Below are 26,905 nucleotides of genomic sequence, written 5' to 3'. Positions count from 1 at the left end.
TCATCGTTCCTTCCCTGTTCACATGCAGTACAGTACTCACGTATACAGTATGTTCACACAGGGAGACTCCGGAGGGCCTTTAGTGTGTCTGGAACGGGGCCGCAGGTGGTTTCTAGCAGGCATCGTGAGTTGGGGTGAGGGCTGCGCTCGACAGAATCGGCCCGGAGTTTACACGCGTGTCATTAAGTTCACAGACTGGATTCACCAGCAGACAAAAGGCCAGGTGTGACGCACACAAAAACACACACACACACACACATGCATATACAAATATATATATAAATAAATACACACCAGAGAACGGGTGATCACCCATGCTCAGATGCATGTGATGGAAGTGCACCGGCCCTGCTTTCATGGTGCACAGACATGGCAAACATCAACACCCCTGCATCAGAAAGCAATGTCCCATAATTCCCATGTTGCTCGGAGTTTGAAATCTCCACTCACAGTCTGTCAGTCTTTATGCCCCAAACTCAGCCAACACAAACCAGCTGTACTTTCTAAAACCTGGACTACTAATGTAGAGATTGAAGAGATGTGCATTATTTGCAGCGGAGAGAGTTCTCTTGGGAAGACTTGTATTATTGGGCTAAATGTTAGTTTTCATTCATTTATTCGTGTTCATGGCATTATTTTCACATGTCTTTCATTGTTTAAGGATGATAAACCCTCCACTTCGTTGTCCGTTTCTACTGTGAAATTGATTGGATGTCAGATATTATGACCAGCATGACTTTTAGTGCTTTTGTTATTGCTCTTATGTAGGTTTTTGTTGTTATGAATGATTGCTGGCTTGTCTTTGAGAGTGTGAGAAAGCAGTTGCAGCCCCCTAAGACTCTCTCTGCTGGTCATGATTTGACATTACATCTTACTCAGTACTCCTTTAGTTAACGCACATATTGTTATCATGATCTGTACTCCCTACAACAACCTGATGTAAATGTCACCACTGAGCAAATGTTGATACTTTATGTTAGATATCTGAAAGTTAGAACTATATTAAAATGAGGTGCTACATTACTTAAACTGTGTTTTTTATTATTCATTTGCAAGTGATTTAATGGGAATGAATATGTTCATTAATATGTGTTAATATTAATTATAATATTATATTAATTATATTTATATTAATTAATATGGGATTTTTCACAAGAGAGTGTTGCAAATGTTTGGAAAAATAAATCTGTAAATAAAATGATTTAATTAAAATATGAAAGAAAACTATACAAAATTGTACAAAAGTATACAAATATGAAATTATACAAAAGTATACAAAAAACAAGATTGAAATAAATAAAGACTTTATAAATACATTTTATAAAATGTATTTATAAATAAAGACTTTATAAATACAAAGACAAACAAATAAGAAAAACTGGATTAAAATGATCTAATATTTTATTTTACTTTAATTTGAAAAAAAGATTGTTTTATTATGAATTATTTTAGAATTGAATAAGATTAAATTAATATGTTATCACAAAAAATGCTATTATTAATAGAATGTAACTTAATAGAAACTCAAATTTTTCCAAATAATTGCCACAGTCGTTACAGCGGAATGAACCACCAACTTATCCAGTATATGTTTTACGCAGCGGATGCCCCTCTAGCTGCGACCCATCACTTGGAAACACACATACACACTCACTCACATAAATACACTACGGACAATTTTAGCTTGCCCAATTCACCTATGCTCATGTCTTTGGACTTGTGGGGGAAACGGGAGCACCCGGAGGAAACCCATGCAAACACGGGGAGAACATGCAAACTCCACACAGAAATAACAAATGACCCAGCCGAGGCTCAAACCAGCGACCTTCTTGCTCTGAGGCGACAGCACTACCTACTGCACCACCGCATTGCCCATGTCTTTTATACCAGTGGTTCTCGAAGTGGGGGTCGCGAGACAATAAGGGGGGGGGGGGGGGGGTCGCTTGGTGATTTCCAAAAATCTCATACATGTTATTAAATTATTAGAATTACCTTATTTTATCCATAACCTACAGAAGATACACATTTGTTTTTAACTTATAATATATTTAATATATACTTAAAATTTATTAGTTACATAAAAAAACAACATGCAAATAAAAAGCCTTCAACTAATCAGGCTTTCATTTTTTTCCCCACTGGATTGGGACCCCTGAGGTTATGATGCTAGAGTAACATCCCAGCTATAGCGTTAGTTGCATCAAATTGATTTTACAGCGCAATGTTAAACTTTGACACCTTTTTGGCACTCATGTACATTAAAAGTAAAGGCCCAACTGAAAGTGGCAGTATTCAAAATTATACCAAGAATAGGATTGTGGTGTTAACATTGTGCCCACCATTCTCGTTAAGTGAGGTTAATATTAAATTAAACAAATGATATGATTGTTAGACTGTTGCATTTTTTGTGTTGTCAATATGCTCATGTTTATATAGTTTCTTTTGGTGTGTGTGCATCATTGTGTGCAATATTTGTATGTTTATTACCACATCTGAGTATAGTAGGGGTCGTGTGTCACTGGAGTTGTTATTTTGGTTGTCGCGGGCTGAAAAGTTTAAGAACCCCTGTATTAAACAATACATTTTTCCATTTTAAATGAACATATTTGGGTGTCTATGATGAAATACCCATGATTTAGATGTGTAAATTTACAAACGAGTCCTTTTATCTATACCAAAGGGTTTTCTAACTAAGGCCTTCAAAGAAGTGCTAGGGCGTCTGTGTAAATGTTTAGGAAAAGAAACTGTTTAAATACTATTAATAATAAAAGTAGTATTAATAATAATAATTAATTAATAGCTTCATTAACTACACATTTCATCAAGTAAAAAAATGTCAAAAGAATACAATCTAGATTAAACTCTATAATATTATTAATTAATAATAGTAATTACAATAATTATAAAATAACTCATACCCCAACAAAAAAAATAAATAGCTATAAAATAAATAAATTTATTCATTCTTTCAGCCGGTACCCAGTACTGGGAAACACCCATACACTCTCATACACGCTCATACACTACGGACAATTTAGTTTATTCAGTTCAACTGTACCTCATTTCTTTGGACATGGGAGGGAAACCGAAGCCCCAGGAGGAAACCCACACGAATACGGAGAGAACATGTAAACTCAACACAGAAACGCCAACTGACCCAGATGAAGCTCAAACCAGTGACCTTCTTGCTGTGAGGCAACAGCACTACCCACTGAGCCACTGTGCTGCCCAAAATAAATAAATGACAAACCTTATGAAATAATATTCATTTTAATATTCATTCATTCAAAATAAATTATACAAGATACAAAATTTACAAGAACCTACACAGATGCCTTTTGCATTGAAGCCCCCTTTCCTGCACATAATAACATACATTAGTTTTTTTTCTAAATTCTCCAGCTTTTCATATTTCACTAATGTCTCAAACTGTGCTCAGCTTTTTCCAAGAAACTCTTTTCTAATCAAAATAAGATTTCTTTGATCTCTAATATTTCTCATTAATTTCTTACTAAATTCTTATTTGACTCGTCCTGTATGACAACAGTTGTCTCAATTGTGTCCATTTTCATTTCTCCTGATGAATATTTTGAGAATCAGCTTGGGAAAAGTTTATATTTTCATGTAATAAAAAAGGAATTTTCATAACTTGTCTTCTTTACTTTCAATTATTTTATGTTAATTTAATTACCAAAGCCACTGAAAAGAAACCATTTTCTCCTCTTATGAGAATCGGGATAGTGGTTTAATTTCCGCCATTGTTACAGATATACAAGTAAAGTCAGAACTATTAGCCCCCCTATAAATTATTAGCACCCCTGTTTATTTTTTTCACAGTTTCTGTTTAACAGATTTTTTTCAACACATGTAAACATAATAGTTTTAATAACTCATTTCTCATTTCTCAAGATATTTTTCAAGAGCCTATGCAAAGTGACATTTAAAGGCTTAACTAGGTTAATTAGGTTAACTAATGTAATGTAATGTAATGTGTGTATTTATATAGCGCATTTATTGTGTATGGCCATATACCCAAAGCGCTTCACCATCTTGAGGGGTGTGGGGGGGGAAGGGGTCCGCTCTACATCACCACCATATAGGCTAACTAGACAGGTGTATAACGACAGTTTGTTCTGTAGACTATATAGCTTAAAGGGGCTAATAATTTTGACCTTAAAATGTTTTATGCAAAAAATAACTGCTTTCATTATAGCCGAAATAAAACGAATAAGACTTTCTCCAGAAGAAACATATTATCAATACTGTAAAAAAAATTCCTTGCTGTTAAACATCATTTGGGAAACATTTTTTTTAAAAGAAAAAAAATCAAAGGGGGCTAATAATTCTGACGTCAACTGTACACCAGTAAACAGGTTTATTTATGCATTGCCTGAAGGAGCGTCCGCGGATCTGTACAGTACATCGGGCTCGTGTAGGTCACGTCAGTTGCGGGATGGGTGTGTCGATGAGCGTCACGGAAGCTCCGGTGGCGGTGGGAAATGAATAAATCCCAGCCCGTGGTCATGATGGGAAAGAGTGTAACTGGAATTCATGCGCGGTCCTCCTGCTTCAAGAGTTCATACACATTGCGGAAACTAGCTACCGAGATTGACTGTAGTCCCCGTGAACACAGGGTTTCAGGAGTTTGGCGTTGTGAGGTGAACTGATTCTCTGGAGTATTGGATCCGCAGTGTTATATTCCTCCATAGGTATTCCTTCATCTCCAAACAAACACCCTCAAGCAAGACCAAGAGAATGTTCGATATATTATTTGTGATGATATTTGGACTGTCAGGACGTGTTCTGACTAAAGGTATGTGCTTTATTTTAAAGTGTTTTATTTGTGTTCGTATGTAGCCTACAAAGAATACATTTATGTATAGTCCATATATTAATTTTAGCTACTTGTCATTGTATTCAAAATAAGTTCTTGTTTAACACTCATCAAAGTGATGAAGTACAGGTCTGGAATGCGCGCGGATGAGAGTGTGGCATTGTTCAGCTCCAGCGCATCTGATACCTTGAAAAAAAACATCCAGAAACTTTGGATGCATATATAAACTTGTTCGCATATGTTTAGTTTTAATAGCCTGTTCTTTTTTCTTTTCTCAATGGCAATTGAGAGTATGACAGAATTGCAAAATTATGCAAGAAATTTGCGCAAAAAAAATTATTTACTAAAATTTTAGTTTTCCCACTATTATGGCAAGCCGATTTAACATTTATCACAACTATGTACAAATACTAACTGGTTTGCGCTTTGATATTATTTAGAAAAATTCTCACATTTACGGCAAATGGTTTTGATAAATGGTTAGGTTTATAGGTTATAGGTTTATAAGAAGGCTGAGTGTTATTAGTGAAACTACATGTTGTTTTAATGCAAGCACTTAAAATGTGATACATTACCATGCATAAAAGGCTAATTGTTTAGGCTAATTTCCCCGCCTCAAAGCAATTAAGACCACTAAATATCAAATATTATCAAACAAACAAATGTCTGTTTTTATGGTAGAAGCAACAAATTTATCAGAAAAAATAATTGGTTTATCTGCTTGTCACTTTGTGGATATATATGCATATACAAAAATGCTGGGTTGCACACAATTCCTTTATGTTGTCCCAACACAAATCTATTAACTTAATCGTTTTTACAAATTTAAGTGGATTGAACATAAAAAGTCATCCCTCCAAAAAAATGTAAGCATTGTGTTGTTTCAACTCATTTTAAATGAGTAGTTTGAACAAGCAACAAAAGCCATTTTTGGAGTGTATATCAAAAATAGCATATTTGACATGCTTTACAAACGCATTGAATTTACAAAAAATACAAAAATCATATATGCTAAATTATTAATTAAGTAAAATATTATTAAAATGCATGAGTTCAGTTGACAAATTGTGTGTACAATCATACAAATACAATATTGTACCAATAATAATATCAACAGCAAATATTAAAATGAGATCATGTAAATTCATGTTTATCAGATATAACTTCAAAATAGCTATGAAAATATGTAAGGCAGAAGGCTATACAAAAGAGATCTAGCAATGCACATGTGAATTCTAAACAACAAAATACAGCCTGCAAAAAAAAAAAAAAAGTTAGTTTTATTAAATGCTAAAACTGTCTGCCATATAGGCTATCAGGACAAGTTGTTTTGATAGTAGGGACCTCTCTGCTCTTACTTGGCATCCGTCTTCAATGTTTGGCCCCGGTTGAATCAGAGAGGGCGTTATTTCCTGAGCCTGATGACTTGTGAAATGGAAGTTCTAATATAAATGACTTCGGGGTCATGACCACCGTGCGGCAGGAACCAGCGCTAATCAGAGTGTTATAGCTTAAACAGACCCGCGGGGAGGAAGCAGGGGGTGAAGCGATGTACTGTCCGCACTGCGTGATGATTACTGCTTTATTGGTCAACAGCTCAGCATTCACATCACAGGATGCAAAACTGAACTTGATTAATAGCAAAACGTGTTTTACGCATGCATCCGCATACCTGCGTGCACGAAAGCAGACAGCTCTGGTGAAGAAAATATATTTAGCAAAATTAAGAAGAATATTTGATTTTATAAAGATGTAGCCTATAAAAAGTCAGAAACTGAATGCTCCATTTAAACAAGTTTAAAATTACTAAATAAGACCAATTCACTTTAATAAATGCATTGCCTATATAGCCTAAACAATTTTAATTTTGTTAATAAATAGACTAATAACAATACTAATTGAAATATTGATTATATGCTATGGGCTAGCTACATTTATTTTCCAGCTCATTCAGCTTATTAATTAAAAGGTTCTGATTTGTAGGACTTTGTGATTTAAAAAAAGACCTCTGAAAAATTCCTTCATTGTTCTAAATGGGGTTCTTTGTCATTGATGGTTGAGTAGAGCTGCCCTTTAAGCAAACTGGTTGTTTTAATAGCCATTATTGGGTGTTGGTATTGTTACAGAATTCATAAATGGTTCTTCTTGGGGACCAACAAAGTAAAAGGATCTAAAATAAAAATGATCTTTTGAGGGTCTAAAATAAAACATCCCCGGAACCTTTTTATGATTTGGATTAGCCAAAATGGCAAAGACATTTTTAAACATTTCTTATTTATTTCTGGCAATTTCTCCATCACATTTTCAAAGCAGTACACTCAGGATCATAAGGAAGAACCAAAAAGTTTCTAGAAGTTTTTAAAAGATCATCCACTGAAAAAAAATAATAATAATGATGATTCCTTGGATTTACTAAATGTTTTTTAAGTTCAGTGGTTGTAAACAATTTATTTGAGCTGAATTTAAAAAAAAAACAACTTAATTTGAAAATTACTTAATTTAATTTGTTTGTTTAAATTCAACCAATATAAATTGTTTATAAATTACAACAATTTTGCAAAAATACGTTTTTCATAGTGAAGAACATTTTGATAATATAAAGAAAACCCATTAAAAAACCTGTTGTGGAATGAAATGTCCCATGGATGTTAAAGGTTCATGAACGTTTCCAATTAACCTTTATTCTAAGAGTGTACATGTATTTTTGTTTTCAATTATTGAGTTATCACAAATTAAATACAAAAATAATAATAATAACGAAACCAGGAAATACACCGTTCCGATAATGTAGCCTGCTATTCAACTAAAAATTATTTGATATAAAATGTATTAATATAATTGAAACTCACTCTATATAATCAATTCAACATTCATTATGACTATGACGGTTATTATTAGTCGTTTAATTAAACGTTAAACTTAGCCTGTTTACTGCATTCATTTGCATTAATTCAAACATGACGTGTAAAGTTTGTTGAACTTGGCAGCTTTTCGTCCTGTCATTAGTACCTGCGTTTCTGAAACGGAACCTCAGCGTGTGGACCGGCTGATAACGAGCCTGTTTCAATCCCATGCGGGACTTGCTATGGGAAAAAGTGCTTGACTCCTGTTTCCTTCTACAATTGGTCTTACTACAATACCTATCGTTTAATGTACAGAAGGAAATGATGCTATGCGTTTTAAAGAAATAAACAATGGCGACAGCGGTTAGTATTGTCCAGGGCACGTCTGCATTCACACAAGAGGTTTAAAATCCCATTGAATTGTGTGCCACAAAAAAAAGAGCATGCATGCGTATTTTATTGCATTGCATGCTACTTTGCATAGCAAAGAGGCTGTTAATGTCACAACATCATGCGGATATGGTAAATCATTTTAAAAAGGCACGCAATTATTCACCGCACAACAGTTCAGTCATTTCGCTCGTTTTATGTTTTATGTTCCCCAGGCGTTATATTGACGTTACGTGTATTATTAATCAAGTGAGATGCATTTTTTATAGGTTTTTACGCAGAAATGTTTTGATTTGTGAAGAAAAAATACACATACAGATTTTGTTTAATTCTTTAAAAAAATACAAAAAACATCCAAAGATGAAAAGTTATTTTAATGAATTACTTTGTAGTTTAAACACTATAAAATAGCATCTATTAGCCTACAATGAGTAAAACGTTTTTGATTATATTTTAACAGCTGAAATTTAACTTTTATAATTGTTTCAAAACAGTAAAATCCCAATGTAAGACTGTCATCAAAAGAGCTGTGTATTTATTTATTTATTATTATTATTTAAGTTTTTAAAATAATCTATACACCTTTGAGGGATTTTTTTGCACCACATTTATGTAATTTTATTCCATTTACCCTCATTTTGTGCACGAAAAATGTCACATAAAGATCCAGCAGCTTCTGTCTTCCCTTACAGATACAGACACAAAAGGGAGGTTCAGTTCTCCAGTGTTGGATGTTACTGAGAAGCAGCTTGTTATAGAGAGAAATCAGACACTTCAGCTAAACTGCAGGTGAGTGAAGCATCATACTGTCTCACAGTTAAAGGAGGAGGAGGAAGTGGTAAACTCGTGATGTGATGTTTGAGTAACATAGCTTCATGATTAACAGAAGTGATACAGATTGGTCAGGAGGAATGTAGAAACATAAAAAAAAAGGTTTGGCATGAGACATTAGAAAATACATACAAAACAACATATCTGGGATTCAGAATTGGATTAAGCCCTAATTTAGAATGTTTTGGTTTTTTATATCACAAATGAAAATTCTAGGTTTTAGCCATTCCTGATCTCTGAGCATTTCACTCGGAAAACATGCCCAACATGCATTACCATACTCCGTCTAAATTATATGCAACTGTGAACTTGTGAACTTAATTTTTAATCCTTTTTACAAAAGGTCAACATTACTTATGCATGAGTCAGATTGACTCAAATCATGTTGGAGAACATGATCATCATGCTTTGAATGGTTTGTTGCATTGATGCTGACATTAAAGCAAAAAGAAAACTTTTACAAATCTAAATACTAAAAATTAAATTATAAGTCAATCATAAACTGACAATGACTGAACATTAACCTTAAATTCTATGCAACATTAAATGTTTTAAAGGGTGTTCTGGCAGGTTTTATTAAATGCAATCAAACTCTAGTACAATAGCTCTATTTGAGTAGCTCATTTAAAAAAAAAAAATGTGGTCAATGCCATTCGGACCTTGGTTGCACACCAAAGATGCAGACCGATACTAATGAAAATGAGCCTCATTTGGCTTCCAGACAAACTTCTGTGCAGTTTGACTGAAATGTGAACATAAAAGACATGTAAACAAATCAGAAACATGACATGATATCACAGGATGCACCCATAAAAAAGGCAGAATGCTCAAGCATTCCTGATGGTTTTTTTTTTTTTTTTTGTCAAAAATGCAACATTGCCAGTTTAATACATGTCAGAAATAAGTATTTTGCAGTAGAATCCATTTACACATTTTATAAGCACTTTACCTGTTATGAAGTTGTAAAAAATCCATCAGATGTATAAACTTTAAAGCTTGTTCAGCTCAACACACACAGTATTGTTTTAGATATTTTGCAAGTCCTGTTTTTCTTTAAAAAATGCAAAGCAAACTAGCACTTTTTCATTAAGACTGAGCATATCAAGAGACCCAAACTATAAGCCCAAACACCCCAATTCGTAAAATAGAAGCATTTTCACTAGTGCTCTCATATATTTTTTTACCAGTTAAGTACAAATCGCTTTGTTTACCCTAAACTTGATGTTTTAGGGGACGGTGGGAGCTCCAGTGGGTTTTGCCATCAGGCGTACCAAAACTCTACCCCGGCACACATATTGTGAACACTCAGTGCGGGAAGAAAAGTAACCAGTATTGCAGCCGGCTGACACTCAGTCCTGCTTTAACTCAGCACACGGGCTCCTACCGCTGCAGGTATCGGCAAAAGGAGCGCAAACAGACTTCTGTCTACATCTACATCACAGGTAAGATGCTTCAGGTGTATATTCAAACACAGGCTGTCTCTAAAATTGCCTACTACTCAGTAGGTACTGCATTTGAATTTAAATGTACTACTCGGCTGTTGGAAAGTACATTCTATACAGTATGAATGAGAGTAGTATAAATGGAACTTGGACATACTACATCCGCAATTGTTTGTATTCAGACTGACTACTATACTATACCATACTATATAGTATGGAAGTATGCAATTTCAGATGCAGCCTTATGCCTCATTGACACTAGCAGCGACTTTGTAGCTGCCTGTAGTACTGGGTGATGACCTGCTGCAAACGCAGGTCTGTGTAGGTATATTAGTGTTGTCAGACTTTTTCCAGTCCAAAAGCTGTCCAAAACCCGCCCAAACGCACAAAAACACCCAAAATATTAGATTAATATTTGATTTAAATATTAAATAAATTAACCTAGTTACTTTAACTGTCATAATTTATAACCATACAGCAACCAACACCAGCAGCCAACTAACCGCAACATAACCAGATCACATCGAAACACTGTCCTCCTCTCATCCACACACTGCACTTAATGTTGTGTAACTACATTTGAAATAAGGTATACATTCATCCCATTCAGCATTTAAATTTTTTTTAACATAAGTATGCACTGCTTGTCAATCACATAACTCTTCTATGTTTGTTCGTGCTGTCAATTGTGGAAAAAAAATTATCAATAAAAGTGTGCATGATGCGTGTGCTCAAGAAGGGGAATCAGATTTTTCTGGGGAGTCAGATTTAGATACAACTTTCCTTCACCTGCTCTTGCAGGTGGGCCCACGCGGTTTGCACTATGCTCTGGTCACTACTAACTTAAAGGGGAAATGAAGCACTCAAGCAAGTTTACATTATTTTGTAAATTGGTTTCCACTTTAATGGAAATATACATTACAAACTCGATTAATGTAACCATTTAGCAGAAAACGGCAAGTTTTACTATAGATTTTAGACCTAGGGCGCCGCTGTCTTGGAATATCACTGTGTCTGACGTAACAGGGTTGGTTCCGTTCCCTCAGCTGAACAGAGTGGAAGTAAAGGACTGAACACCATACTTGCCAACACTTCCTTTTTTCCCAGGGGTCTCCCATATTATCTCTCGTATTGTTCTGTCTCCCGGAAAACTCCCGGAATTACTTGCTTGGAGCAAATACAAGCATCAGATGTGTGTCTAATATAAAAAAATATATAAATATTTATTCTATTTTTCTATTTTTCCCCTTTTAATTACCGATCATTTGATGCGCTTTGGTCCACACTCTGTATTATGCTGCCTGACTGCCTATTTAGGTTCCAACCAAGTCCGGTACTGATGTAATGGGCCTCTTTTTGTGTTCAAACCAAATTAAGATTGGCGCGTTTTTTTCACACATGGCAGGTTTTTTCATCCTTCATACTTGTTGAGATCAAGTTAATCAACTTGAAAAGGGAATACGTCTTCACATTATCCACAAAGACGTGACAGTAAATCTTTAAGACATGTATCATTTTTAATTGTTGCATTAGTCAGAAAATTTTGTCAACCCGCCAATCCCATTTTTACAATTTTTACATTTTTGACATTTTTACACAAACTCAAATTCAAAACCACCCAATTGTGTGGGAAACCGGTCAATCTGGCAACACTGAGGTACATACAGCACGAATACAACCGACCTCAGAGCGAGCTGAGAGAGGATCACGTGAGCTCCACTGGTGCTCTTTTTGGCTGTTGCTCAAGAAAGTCGCTCTTCATTTGCATAAAGTTAAAGGATTCTCAACTTTGTCGCATCACTCGGCACGCCCGCGGTCGCTCTTCATTGAAATGAATGGTCGCTTGTCGAGTCGCTCGTAGTGTGAATGAAGCTTTAGACTGTGTCCACTAAAGCTGATTAAAAAAACTACAGCTCTTCTGTAAATGCCTGTGGACTCTTGAGAGTGCAGCATTTTATTTTTTTTTAGGACAATTTGTTCACCGTTATCACAGAATATCATCTGAAGTTTTTTTTCCTCAATTTGCTTCTCTTCTGTTGTTAATATCGATGCATTTATGCACCTGTTGTGGCAGTTGATTGGTGTGATATTTGCCTTATTCGTCCTACTGAAACTGGACGTCTGACTCCAAAAATTATATTAATGATCACTGCTTTTGTTGCAGATTTTAAGATTTGTCTAATTTCAGTGACCAGAATAAAATGTAATGCCCCAAACTGATAAAAAAAAAAATACTTTGGTGCATGAAATGGATTTTCTTTCTTTTAAAGTGCCACATATTAAAGTAAAATATCATCTCAGACAGAAAACAAAGGGTGGAACTGTATTTTGGCCATTAACAATGTATTAGATTGTAGGATCATTGTGATTTGCAATTACTGCGACCCCCTGACTGACAGGATTTCCACCCTTATCGTAAGAGCGTATCGTAAGACGTTTACTGATAAATCCTTGATTAATAAACACTGCAGTATTTGTTTTTGATTTCATGGTAATCCTTTCTCTCCTTCCATCGTTCAATAGCTTGGCCATCTCACTAACCATTCCTGTTGCTTAAGGCTAAACAGGAAGTCTCAGAAAGCAAATAATACCTAAACACCATTTTTCTCTCGAGGCAACACATCCGACTAAGTGCGCGCATTGCACGATTTTGCGCTGACATTTTTTTGTGTGTATTTGCGCTCACGCCGTAAGCTGTCCTCCCTCACTATATTTAAAGCTATAACTTTCATTTACGTGCTACCTCGAGGGGACAGAAATAGCCCCAGCTGTTGAAAGACTCAGCTCTTGGGCAGCCTTTCCCAGGGTACCCAGCCTTATCTGTGTCCCTCAGCCCGGTCGTCCGTATCCTGTGCTGGTCAAGGGGGGAGGAACAGCTCAGAGACGAGGATAGAGGATGCGATGTTTTCTTGTGTATGTTTGTTAGCATGCGTGTCTGCGCATGGGAGTGGGCATCTTGAGGGCATCCCGGGGCAGAAGAGAGGCCCGGATCCTCCCCGGTCAGGCATTAAGGAAGACTAAGAGGTGCCGCAGGTCACTAGGTGCGGCCCCCGGTTAGCCAACAAGGCCCCTGAGGACCATCAATCGCTCTTGCGGCCATGTCCATTTAGCCTCACCCTTTATCCTTTATATTGAATCAAAGCACGACAAGGAAACATCCAGCAGTCCTTGGGGTACTTTTGTTAAAATGTTCAGAGATTTTTTTCCCGTTCCTTTAATAACACCAGAGCACTGAACAATGGGGCGAGCAACACCCAAAGCCTTTCATTGCCACAAGAATATTGCAGACTGGAGCGAAAGTGCAACCAAGAAAACAACAGAGAGCGTTTGATAACAAGCGAGCAAACTTTCTGTACTTGCTGCTGACTCTAGATTGTTGTCAGCATTTCTTGGGTGTTTGTTCCTGACCTCAGCATTGCCGTTTCAGATAGCCAGCGGCCTTTTGTGAAGGTGCAGTCGGAGATCCCAGATGTGGTGTACATTAAGGAGGGAGAGCCCTTGGTCTTTCCATGCAGAGTCACAAACCCAGACGCCAAAGTCTCGTTGGTTAAGGTGAGTGACTCAACTGTGTCAGATCTTATCATCCGACCCATCAACTTTTCTTCTTTCTATCAACTAGACCAGGGGTCACCAATCTTGGTCCTGGAGGGCCGGTGTCCCTGCTGGGTTTAGCTCCAACTTGCCTCAACATACCTGCCTGGATGTTTCAAGTATACCTAGTAAGACCTAGATTAGCTTGTTCAGGTGTGTTTGATTGGAGTTGGAGCTAAAATCTGTAGGGCACCGGCCCTTCAGGAACAAGTTTGGGGATCCTTCAACTAGACTGTCAGCAGTGAACACAACATGTGATACAGTCTCAGCCAATCAGAACACATTTGATGCAGCGCTATAGACCAGTGGTTCTCAAAGTGGGGGTCGGGACCCCTTGAGGGATCGCGGGACAATGAAGGGGGGTCGCCTGGTGATTTCCAAAAATCTACTTATTATTATTAGACCATAAGAATTACCATATTTTATCCATAACCAACTGAAGAGAAAAAAAACAGCTGTTTATAGTTACTATAGTAGCTTATTTACATGTTCTATTGGATTGCGAGCCCTGGGGTAAATACATTATATTAAAGACAGCAATAGCGTCAGATGCTGCAGATTGATTTACACCAGGTTAAAGTTTCTGGCCCATTTACAGCACTGAAATACATTTAAAAAATTAAACGAAGAATAGACTTTGGTCTATTGGTGTGTGTGTGCGCCATTGCATGCAAGTTTTCTATATTTATAACCACCTCAGGGATATTGGGGGTCGCGAATCACTGGTATTGTTATTTTAGGGGTCGCGTGCTGAAAAGTTTGGGAACCCCTGCTATAGACCAATGAAATTTTGATGTGGACGGGGCCATCAAGACAACTAGAAACTTTGATGAGTTGTCATCTCATTATTCAGTAACATATTATTTTGATGGTTCATTTGAGTATTAGTCGACTGTCTGTTTAATATCTGCTGATACTGCTCCAGCAGACATTTAACTGACTGTAAGAAACTTTGCCAGTACATGTTAGCTTACACTAACCCTAACAGTCTTATAATCTAATGAGAAATACTTGGCATTGATGCAATGTAACCATCAAAATAAAATGTGACCAAAGCAGGATCTCATAATTTGTGTACATTTCAATGCAGTTTAAAAGTGTCTGCAACTTGCCCGGCCCTTACTACTCTGGCACCCTAGGCAGGATTTCCGGTGGCACCCCATCGTGTCATAGTAAATTCCACTGCTAGAGTACATATACTCATAAGAAATGTAAAAGCTTTGTTTTGGACATTTTTATATTAATATCAATGTGCTTTTAAGCCAAAATAAAGCGAAAGCACAATTCTCTTGAACAGCTCTTGCAATTAAATCACATTTGAGATTGGCTCTGTGTTGATGATACTTTCACTTTTCATAAAAAATATAAAAAATATGGGAGTAATATAGGAAAATGGGATGATAGTGGGATAGAATGGTGAAATACGGGAGAATCCAGGCAAAAACGGGATGGTTGACAGCTATGTGTCATGCTAATTGTTAATGGCGTTATCAGTCATTGTTCGGATACACATTACATTACAGCAAAATATTCATCTTTATCGTAACATTACCTCCGACTTTGTTGCATTTTTCCTCCTCTTCTTTTTTTTCTACCCTGGCCACCAGAGAGTTTTGATATGTTGAGCTTGTCCTCCCATCAAAAAACAACCACCGTTTAGCAGGTAAAGTCTAATTATTTGGAGAGGGGCGGACATCTTAGGCAGCTATAATTTTATTATTACTATTACTACTAGTAGACTTTGCTATGCAGTTGAATTAATGTGGGCTTATTCTTTTCTGAAGTCATAATACCAACTAGATTTAAGAATAGTGGAAGTTATACTTTTTTCTTCCTTCATATCTGGTGCCTCCCCACTGTAAAACCCAAAGAGTTAAGGTAACTTAAACCGTTTGAGGAAACCAATTGCAACAAACCATTTAAGTACAAAAACTAATCCAAATGAGTACTGTAAACGAAACTCATTTGAGTAAACAAAGCAATTTGAGCACAGTAAAAACTAATAAATGAAGAGAACTCAAACCAACTGAGTACTATAAAATTTCATAAGTTGAGTCAACTCAAACCATTAAAGGAAACCGATTGCTACAAACCATCTGAGTTAAAAAAACGAATTTATATGAGTACTGTGAACTTACTCCATTTAAGTTGAAGTAATAAGGTGTTTAATTAACTCATTACCTTCAACACTGAGTTCAAAACTCTTTTCAAATGAGTAGAATTTACTTTCAGTCAATTTTGAGTTAACAACACTCATTTCATTTGATAAAGTTGACTGTTGGGTTTTACAGTGTGGATGTATGGCACCCTTAGCATTTGCCTATACTGCCTATTCCACGGGCTGACCCTGGTTTGCAAAATCCATTAATTTTAAAGATATAGTTCAACCAAAAATGAAAATTTACACACTATTACTAACCCTCAAGTGTTTCCGGGCCTTTATGAGTTTCTTTCTTCTGTTGAATACAAAAGATATTTTGAAAAAACATGAAATCCTTATGACTTATGACACTATGACTTGAATATTAGGAAAAACAAATACTTTGGAAGTCAATGGTTACAAGTTGTTAGCTTTCTTTAAAATATCATCCTTAGTGTTCAACAGAAAAAAGAAAATCAAACTGGGGCACGCTTCCGAAAACCATCATTAGCCATCTAAGGTTGCAAGTTGCGTCAAACATAGTTCATTACTTTGGCATTTCCAAAATCCATCATTCCAACGAGCATTTGCAAACTGTGTCACAAACAAAGGAGCTAATAATGTTGACCTTAAAATAGTTTTAAAAAACTGCTTTTATTCCAGCCAAAATAAAACAAATAAGACTTTCTCCAGAAGAAAAAATATTATCAGACATACTGTGAAAATGTCCTTGCTCTGTTAAACATCATTTGGGAAATATTTAAAAAAGAAAAAATTAAAGGACTTTTTAAACTTTAATTACTTCTTTTAAATGGTCTATTAATCATATAACTATTTACTAACATTTAGAATATTTTTTATTTATTATTGAGCAATTTCATTTTTAATTTTGGTATTTACATTTGTAGTCATTTTGGTGCATGCTACATTTTCTATATGAATAAATATAAATAATATATATAAATAAAATGACTTTAAGTACATCTTTTTAAACATAGTTTTAGTGATTTGAGCCCTTTGAATTAATCAATAAATTGTTGCTCTGGCAACTAAAAAAAATGCTTTTTTAATGAACATTATTTTATAGCTAGGCGATGCAGTGGCACAGTAGGTAATGCTGTCACCTCACAGCAAGAAGGTCGCTGGTTTGAGCCTCGGCTGGGTCAGTTGGCATTTCTGTGTGGAGTTTGCATGTTCTCCCTGCATCCTTAGTGTTCAACAGAAAAAAGAAAATCAAACTGGGGCACGCTTCCGAAAACCATCATTAGCCATCTAAGGTTGCAAGTTGCGTCAAACATAGTTCATTACTTTGGCATTTCCAAAATCCATCATTCCAACGAGCATTTGCAAACTGTGTCACAAACAAAGGAGCTAATAATGTTGACCCTAAAATAGTTTTAAAAAACTGCTTTTATTCCAGCCAAAATAAAACAAATAAGACTTTCTCCAGAAGAAAAAATATTATCAGACATACTGTGAAAATGTCCTTGCTCTGTTAAACATCATTTGGGAAATATTTAAAAAAGAAAAAATTAAAGGACTTTTTAAACTTTAATTACTTCTTTTAATTTTAGCACTTTAAATTTGATCAAAAATGTTGTATTGGCAACCAAATACGTATTTTATTACAATATTTCATAGTTTACGTTTTATAATATACAATTAATATAATTTATAGAATATTTATATAGAAGTATTATGAATAATAATTATTCTATTTTTTTTTTCTTAAAAGCAGTTTTGGTTGATTTAGCCTTAAAGCTGTGAAAGTATTGAATTACATTTCTGATTTGAAAATCAGTCAGTTGGCATCAAATATTGATGAGCTCAGATTTTCGTGCCAATCCTGCTTTTGCCTATGGCTTCCACTTCCATACACTTCCATGCACCTTCTTGTTCTCATTCATAAATAACTCCTTTCCCAGTCCTCACAATCACTCCAGGTTAGAAGGGCAAGTGTGCATCCTATTTGTGCCAGTTCGGATGTATCTGTGTTTGTACGGGGATGTACAGAAATCTTTTTGGCTCAGCGTGACACGGACACTTAAAGCCGATGCTCAGAGTGAGCGGCGCCCACAGCTTCCTTAACTTGTTGGCACAGCACAAAGCCAAGAAGATGACGCTGAAACCACCTCAAGCACCCTGATGACTTCCACAGCCTGATTAAAGGAATCCAGCTATAACCCCCCCAAAAATGGCTTTCAGTGCATTTATGAAGTGAATAGATACTACACTGTAAAAAATTTCCAGGTTTTCACAACAAGTTACTGTAATTTTTCACAGTAAATTACATTAGAATTCCTTCACAGTATTTAACTGAAAAATTCACAGTAATATGTTGTATTCATAATTTTATTGTGAAATTACGGCAGGCAGCATGATTACAGCAAATTACTGTGAAAAGGGCTATATCTTTTGCACAATAGTTATAGAAATTCAAACCTTTTTTTAACTCAACGTAGAAATTAATACAAATGAACTTTTAACAGATAATAACAGAATGTTATAGCCCCCAAAACGATTTGGTTACCAACATCTTTTTGGTTGTACTGCACCTTTATTTAATTTTATACAGTTAACATAGAATAGGAAATAATGTTTAATGAACAACTGTGTACTTAGCCAAAACATAATAAACTTGAATAAAAAGTAATTAATTAATGAAACCAAAGACTGTTAAACAGCCAACAATTATTTCAATGTCAGGGTAAATGTCTGCTTTAGACGGTTTCATGAGTATTGGGCACCTTTCATCGCCTGGAGGTCACTAATCTCAGAATTATATATATATATATATATATATATATATATATATATATATATATATATATAAATAAACCACAGATTAGAGTTTTAAACAACTACATTCTAGCATGAAAAACAGTTAAAACTTAATTTTCGGACGCATATAGAGCCATCGAAGACGGGGCAATTCTCCCAATGTCTAGCCTGAAGACAGGCGCCTCTCGGCGGATACATGAGTAATGAGCGCCGTTACCGCCTGGAGGTCATAGATCTCCGCTACCGGCAAAACACACTTAAAATTCCACACAATCTTTACTAACAATCCACAGATTTGAGTTTTGAAGAACTACATTCTCGCATGAAAAAGTATTAAAACTTTATTTCATTACATATTACAAGCAATATTTATAATATTATGTGCCTTCTCATCCACCATTACAGCTTGATGCAGCTTGGTGCGAAATGAATCCTGGGAGGAAAAAATAATAATTCTCAATACACTCCAAACGAACTTTATTCTTATTGTTAAAGTCAGAGATATGTAATATTTTGAATGGCGAAGAAAATAATTAACTTTATATTTCAATCAATATATTACTTTTGCACTGCTTCGGTTCAGGACTCGTGTGACATTGAATTTGATTCAGATATTTTATCAGACGTGTTCATGAGCTCATAGTCATCAACAAGCAATTCGTGTAGAAGCAGTAAGTACACGAACCAAGCAATATGATGAAATATTAATGAATTATATGTTTGCGTCTTACAATATTATACAAAATGGAATCGTTTTCAGGCGAATTCGACTCTTTACTATTCACTTAAAGGAGCCGAATTCGACTCTTTACTGTTCACTTAAAGGAGCCGATTCATTTAACAGAACTGACTCGACTCGACCGCAAACAAGCGCCATCACCACAGACAACGCTTGCCTCGTCTCTTCACCAAACGAATTCATCCTCGGTAAGTGTTAAAATATGACTTTTGTCCGTTAAATGAGTGTTGTATGTGTATTTCTGTATAGTGCATGTCATTTAACAGGAATTTACCGAGTACTTTAGTTGTACTCGCACGTACAGGGTTTAAGCGCGCCTTTTTTTAAACAAGAAATTAACGACGCCAGATGGTGATTGTAGTGTTTTCTGAGGTATTAGCATAACGTTAACGTTAGTTCCTGATAAAAGAAAGGGGATTTTCTTTAATTAACTTCTTGTTAACTGCATTTTCTGTTTCAGTACAAGACTGAAGTAAAGGTGAAATGACTAAAGTTAAGGTAAGCTCTGACCTTCACTTAAGTTAACGTTACGGTTAACAGTTAGTCACCATCATGTACGTTAATTTTGTTCACTGTAACGTTAACGTTAAGTTAGTTAAATAAACTAAACTCATTATGAAACAAGTCTTAACTGTTTTATTAAATGAGGCTTATAATACAATTCAGTTGTATTCTTTTAAACTAACACTAACACAGTACATATTGTATATTTCTCACTGGTGTTAATGCAGTGCTAACATTTACTAATGAGAACTAATTGTATAGTGTCACTAACTGTAGATTTTGTTTTTTGGTGTTCAGGTGTACCTGATAATAGCTGAAGTGTGAGGTGAGTGTAAATTCTATGCACACAAATATAACCTAAATTCATTAACACAATCTAAACCTATATATATATATATATATATATATATATATATATATATATATATATATATATATATATATAGTATGTGTGTGCGTGTGTTAGGTTGAGTCTTATTCTACTCTTATTATATTAATATTTTTTTGCAGCCACAGCCACTGATGTTGAAACACTGATGCTACTAATCAACCCTCGCTTGATTATTAAAGGTAATGTTGATGCCTTCCTCATTTTTATTAGATTTTTAAATGTCAGGTTTTTCACAGATTTGTTGTGAGCAGTTTCTTGTACAAACTCTTTTTCTTCTTCCAGAAGTTCCACCAGTACCTCCAGTAGTAGTAAATATTAGACAAAGATTTTTTTAAACTATAGTTTTTATTTTTATTAGCAATTTAATACTGGGCATGTGTGTTTGTTTGCTTGGTTTTTAATAGGCAGAGCATGGAATGTCAACTTTGTTTCTACAAACAAATTTAATTATTCACAAACACCTCTAATTTAGTCCTTCTTTCCCCCTTTTAGTCTTATTCCTTGGAGGGTCGAGTGGTCATGGGACCTCACCTGGATTTCACAACTGACTTTGGATCTGGTCTGAAACTGAAGTATGCTGAAGATGCCTTTTGCACTCTGGAATTTAAGGTAATGTCTACAATAAATATTGTAACTGAGGGCTTGTTTTGGGGGGGTTAAACAAGGAATGTATAGGAGCACAAGTCATGACTCCCCTTCTCCCCTTGTTATAAAGAGCCGTGTTGCAGACACAATTTGTTTGTCTGTGCTGGAGACCAGAGGGGAAGCTGTCTTTAAAAGGATGGGGCTCTTATACCATATGTGAAGTTACCTTTTCAGGTGAGTGGATTACATGCAAGTCATTGCAAATGCATAAATAGTGGGAAATTTTTACTGGGCAGCACAAATTAAGTGAAACTCAAAATATGTGGAAGAATATTTGGAATATTTGCAAAAAACTTGATTGAAATGAATGCAACACAAGTGCTGTATCACTTCAAGTTTTTTTTGCAAAATTTTCCTAATATTTAAATCATGAAAAATTAGCTTGATGCAAGAAACATCCTGCTAGTATTCAAGAGCAAGAACTGTGATGCATGTGTTCACTTTGCAATAAGTGTGAACCCAGCATTAGATCTGTAAACAGAAGATGTAAATCAAATCAACTGTTTTAAAATGCTCGGCCTAGGTCATTAAAACCACTATTTGTTGTTGGACTGTTCTTGAATGTGTGTTTGTGATGGAAATGTTTTTCAGATGTTTTTTGTTTAAATGATTGCAGTTTGACTGAGCTACAGTATTGTCAGCATGTTCAAACTGAGCTAACAGTAATTTTGCTCTGTAGTGCAGCAGTAGTGTCCCAGTAGTGTTGTATTAAGCTAACTGTTTGTCTGCCCTTTTGCTTATAGGTGCTTTTTGGGCACCAGTTTGGAGATGGAAGACAGACAAAGTCAAAGAAGCAGAGAAGACACATCAACCAGCAAGTGTGTAAAATTATCAGGAAAATGATTGACCTTGAATAGACGACTGCCTAATTTAGCAAGAAGTTTTGTCTCTCTCTCTCTCTGTATGTGTATATATATATATATATATATATATATATATATATATATATATATATATATATATATATATATATATATATATATGAGAGAGAGAGAGCACTCTGAAGCACTGCTTTTTATATGTATGCTACATATGATGTCAGATTTTTTTATTAATATGTTCTTATAGGATTTTTTGAGGCTTCACCTTCACCTTTTGAAAGTTTTCTGAAATGTTTACACAGATGTCATTAAGCTGTTAAATAAATCTGTAAAATGTATGTGTGTTTGTTTTTATTTTGATTTTAGAGTCTTCTCAGATCACCCAAAAATGAAGATTCTGTCGTCATTTACGCATCCTCAGGTTGTTTGGACACAAAGAGGAATATTTGATATTTTTATTCCTGTGTTTAACAAAAAAAATCATTTTTAACAGAGCTGGAACAACCTGAGGGTGAGTAAATCAAGATAGAATTTTCATTTTTGTGTGACCTAAAATTGCTTTGAAATTTTACAGCACCAAACTGTTAAATTACAGTAATCCGGGATATAACTGTAACTTTACAGTTAAATCAGGTATTTAAACTGCAACCTACTGCTAAATCACAGTAATCGTTTTGCAAATTCACAGTAAAATATAGTTAATTCTACAAGATAATACTGTGAAATCACAGTAACGGACTTTATTATCTACTGTAAAGTTACAATATATGGTTGTAATTTCACAATAATTTAATGTGACAAAACCACAGTAAATTACTGTGAACTACCTCACAATAATTTACTGTGAATTTACATACAGTAATTTACTGTGAAAGTAATGCAATTATTAGCCAGTAATTTACTGTGAATTTAAGGTCAAATTTTTTACAGTGTACTGGATCCCCAGGGACATGTGATGAGTCCAAATATGGTAACAACTGGTTTATGAAAAGGACTTCAGCCATTCAGGATGAGTTTCAGAAGAGAAGGGGAAGCGGAAAAGAACAAGTTGACCAGTTCCCCTCGCGCTGCCTTTGGCTCCTCGCATGCAGGATGAAAACTGTTTTTAGGAAACGCTAGCGATATGACATCCCTATCCTCCCTCCATGCTCAAAAAAGCACCACATTTCATTTGGGTTGGCTTTGTTTATGTCCTGCCGACCCTGCGCACAGATATACAAAAGGTAATGGTGCTATAAATATGAGCTCTCTGAAACACTGCTAGAGTGTTTTTTTCCTGAGAGGATTTTGCACTTGGCAGTGTATCTTTAATCTTGCACCTTTCGCGAAGGGAACAATACGGACGCTCTCGCTGGAGCTGTGAACGTAGCCAGCAGGGCCCTTCCAGAGGCTGACCTGAGGACCCAGCCGCGATGTCTATATCCTGTAGTAACAGGATGTGAGGAGATGGACTGGAGTCACGTTTCCACATCCTCGCACTTTACTCTTACGCACTGAACCGGAGGGAGGAGTGTTAGCCAGATCATCACTGCCTAGCTGGAGGGAACCATATAACACTTAACAGCTTTGCTCATGAATATTAATTATGGGACAGGATGTTTGCTTACTAATCACTGTTTGGAGAAATTGGCACTAGATAGTTTTTTTACGAAGCAGGGCGATATATTTTGGTAGTATTCATTCATTCATTCATTCATTCATTTTCCTTCGGCTTTGTCCCTTTATTCATCAGGGGTTGCCACAGTGGAATGAACCACCAACTAATCCAGCATACAGCGCATGCCCTTCCAGCTGCAACCCACTATGGCGAATTTAGTTTATTCAATTTCCCTATAGCACATGTCTTTGGACTATGGGGGAAACCAGAGCACCCGGAGGAAACCCATGCCAACACGGGGAGAACATACAAACTCCACACAGAAATGCCAACTGACCCAGCTAGGACCCGAACCAGCGACTTTCTTGCTGTGTTGCAACAGTCATAGTGATAACCACTAAACCTCCTTTCACCAATATAAAATTAATTTAATAAAAAACATTTTATATTTAATTTTTTTAAAGTTTTTTAATTATTTGTTTCAATGAACATTTTCATATGTAAGATTAAAAGTGTTGTGTTTGAAAGTGAGTTCATATTTAAATGGTCTATTAATCATATAACTATTTACTAACATTTAGAATATTTTTTATTTATTATTGAGCAATTTCATTTTTAATTTTGGTATTTACATTTGTAGTCATTTTGGTGCATGCTACATTTTCTATATGAATAAATATAAATAATATATATAAATAAAATGACTTTAAGTACATCTTTTTAAACATAGTTTTAGTGATTTGAGCCCTTTGAATTAATCAATAAATTGTTGCTCTGGCAACTAAAAAAAATGCTTTTTTAATGAACATTATTTTATAGCTAGGCGATGCAGTGGCACAGTAGGTAGTGCTGTCACCTCACAGCAAGAAGGTCGCTGGTTTGAGCCTCGGCTGGGTCAGTTGGCATTTCTGTGTGGAGTATGCATGTTCTCCCTGCATTCGTGTGGATTTCCTCCAGGTGCTCCGGTTTCCTCCACAGTCCAAAGACATGCGGTACAGGTGAATTGGATAGGCTAAATTGTCCGTTGTGTATGTGTGTGAATGAATGTGTATGGATGTTTCCCAGAAATGGGTTGCAGCTGGACGGGCATCCACTGCATCCACTGCATAAAATAAATGCTGGATAAGTTGTCGGGTTATTCTGCTGTGGCTACCCCACTACTGTATTAAGCCATGACTTATGAAGTCCATGAATATGCACAGCTGGCAAATGCGCATTGAAATGTTTTTGCACCACTTAAATTGTCCACAAGGTGTCAGTGAACCAGTCAATTATTTCATAGATCGGGAAAACAAAACTATAAAACCAACAAGAGCCCTATCATTATACACCCGGCGCAAGATGTGTTTGACAAGATTTGTTGCTATTTTCAGACCAGCACAAACCTAATTTTCCATGTTGTTTAAAAAGAAAATCTAGTTGCGCCTTTTTGTGGACTCATGTGCGTGCTGGTCTGAAATAGAGGTGTGTTAAGGTGCGTTGTTGGCGCATTTCTATTTTGAAGAACTGAAATAGATCACAACATTGACCATTTAAAAGGAAATCTAAATCTAGCGCAGAGTGCATTAGTTATGTGCCAATGTGGGTTCAAATGCTTACACATTGCTTAATACACACAGGATGTACAGCAATACACAAATATCTTAACATATAAAAAAAGATTAAAATGTTACAAAAATTATTATTTTATACATGAATATAAAAACCACTACCTCCATGCCTCATCTCAGGTTTTTTTTTTTTTTAGTTTATTCATGACAATTTGCATTTCTATAATGTTATTATTATTAGCAGTATTATTTATTATATGCAAAGTTATATTTGTTTTATTAAATCAAGTTTCGATTTGTCCATCTGTCAGGTTTTGGAGACGTATGCATCACCATATGGGGCATAAAAATAGGACGTGTGTTTGGGTATAACTCAGTTTTTTGACCACACATTGTTATTATTGCTGTTCATTTACTCGTTTACTGGAAATTCTAAATGAATTTAGAAATAGTTTTAAAGCAAGTCTTTGTGCTTAACAAACAAAAATAAATATGTAGACTACAGTGCACAACACTGTTTTCCTATCCATGAAAGTATAATAGTAAAGAATAAAAATAAAGAGAAAAAGAAAGTAAAGATGCCACATGGAGGACGCTGATTCTTTATCCTCTCGCAAACAGTTTACTTAACTAGCCCCAAATGTCTAAAGATGACCGTCTATAGACAAACCGTGTTTTTGAGCACTGGTGGAAGGGATAATATTCTCAAAACTATTTTAAACAAGTACAAAGACTTTTTTGGAGAGTAAAATGTATACTTTGGAAAGGAGTAAAAAATAGTGTATACATTAAAAATTTGTCCAAAATGTCATCTCTATTGCAAAAATTTCAATTTTTGATTTTACTGTTTTTGTTAGTGGAAATTTTGTGTGTTTGTTTAACATGACGCTGAAATAGCTCTAAAAGGATTGTTTCTCTAACCCACTATAAAGGGCTTACCTAATGCCTTACCTAATGCAGTAGTGCTTTCTAGAAACCCAAAGATCTTGAACAGCTCACACTGGGAGGAAAGCATTCACCTGATCCCCTGAGAAAGGGCAGGTCACTTCCACAGTGTCACATCTAAGTCTGTAAACATTTCCTCCTTTGAACATGGAAGTAAACAAAATCATAGCACCGCTCTCCAAGAATTTCTGAAGGACGGTGCACTGTTGAACCCATTAGAGCCTTTGTTGTGCGTTGGCCAAATGAAAGTGCAAGTCTAATTGTTTTCCTTTTCCAAAGTGAAATCCAATATTTTAATGAAATTATTTCTTGAATTTTCAGTTTCCTCTCCACCGGATAACTCCTGATCACAGGAATATCATCTGGAACAGCAGGCAGGGATTCATTATTCGTAGTCCCACTTTCTTCTATATTGGTCTGTTTTCTTGTGAGACCATCGTTGATGGAGTCAAATACACAAACAAGTTTTTAACTCACAGACCAGGTGAGTACATATACATTTTTACAAAATTATTATTGACTAACTGGTGATTCAAAAACTAGAAGCTTAATGTGAAATTGTTTATTTGTGCAGTGAACAAGATCTTGGACGTGTATTTGAACAGCACGGGTTTAGTGCACACGTTACAGGGCGAGATGCTGGCGCTGAACTGCACTGTTACTGCTGAGTGGAACTCCAGGGTGTCCATCAGCTGGACATACCCACAGAAGGTGGGTCTTAATGCATTGCTACTAAATTTAGTCAAAGACTATATAATACACAAGACATGTCACTCGCATCTTTTTGAATTAGAAAAATTGTAATGGTCAATATGGTGAATAAAGCCCTGCCTACTAGTACTGGAGCCAATCGTTGTTCTT

The 26,905-nt window shown here is 35.6% G+C and overlaps 2 protein-coding genes across 11 annotated transcripts in view; both read left to right on the top strand.

The window, feature by feature from the left end:
• The window catches only part of LOC100331291 (suppressor of tumorigenicity 14 protein homolog), a 31,245-nt gene extending 30,216 nt beyond the window's left edge, over nucleotides 1-1,029 (top strand). For all 8 annotated transcript variants that reach the window (XR_015524926.1, XR_015524927.1, XR_015524925.1 and 5 more), the window contains one exon: nucleotides 62-1,029. Coding sequence is in view for 5 of the 8 variants with exons in the window: in XM_087309511.1 (XP_087165637.1) it covers nucleotides 62-229 (168 nt within the window). In the remaining 3 variants the exon portion in view is untranslated. The remainder of the gene's footprint in view (nucleotides 1-61) is intronic.
• Nucleotides 1,030-4,529: 3,500 nt separating this feature from the next.
• Nucleotides 4,530-26,905, top strand: part of flt1 (fms related receptor tyrosine kinase 1) — a 73,256-nt gene continuing 50,880 nt past the window's right edge. For 2 of the 3 annotated variants that reach the window (NM_001014829.3, NM_001257153.1), the window contains 6 exon segments: nucleotides 4,543-4,813; nucleotides 8,760-8,856; nucleotides 10,129-10,340; nucleotides 13,768-13,892; nucleotides 26,366-26,528; nucleotides 26,619-26,755. In NM_001014829.3, coding sequence (NP_001014829.3) covers nucleotides 4,756-4,813; nucleotides 8,760-8,856; nucleotides 10,129-10,340; nucleotides 13,768-13,892; nucleotides 26,366-26,528; nucleotides 26,619-26,755 — 792 coding nt within the window. In that variant the 5' untranslated portion in view covers nucleotides 4,543-4,755. 3 annotated transcript variants of the gene reach the window in all.

This window comes from Danio rerio, chromosome 24, assembly GCF_052040795.2.
Source record: "Danio rerio strain M-AB ecotype USA chromosome 24, GRCz13ab, whole genome shotgun sequence".
Classification (NCBI taxonomy): Eukaryota; Metazoa; Chordata; class Actinopteri; order Cypriniformes; family Danionidae; genus Danio; species Danio rerio.
Note: the sequence above shows the minus strand (reverse complement) of the source record. Positions and strands in the feature narration are given on the sequence as shown.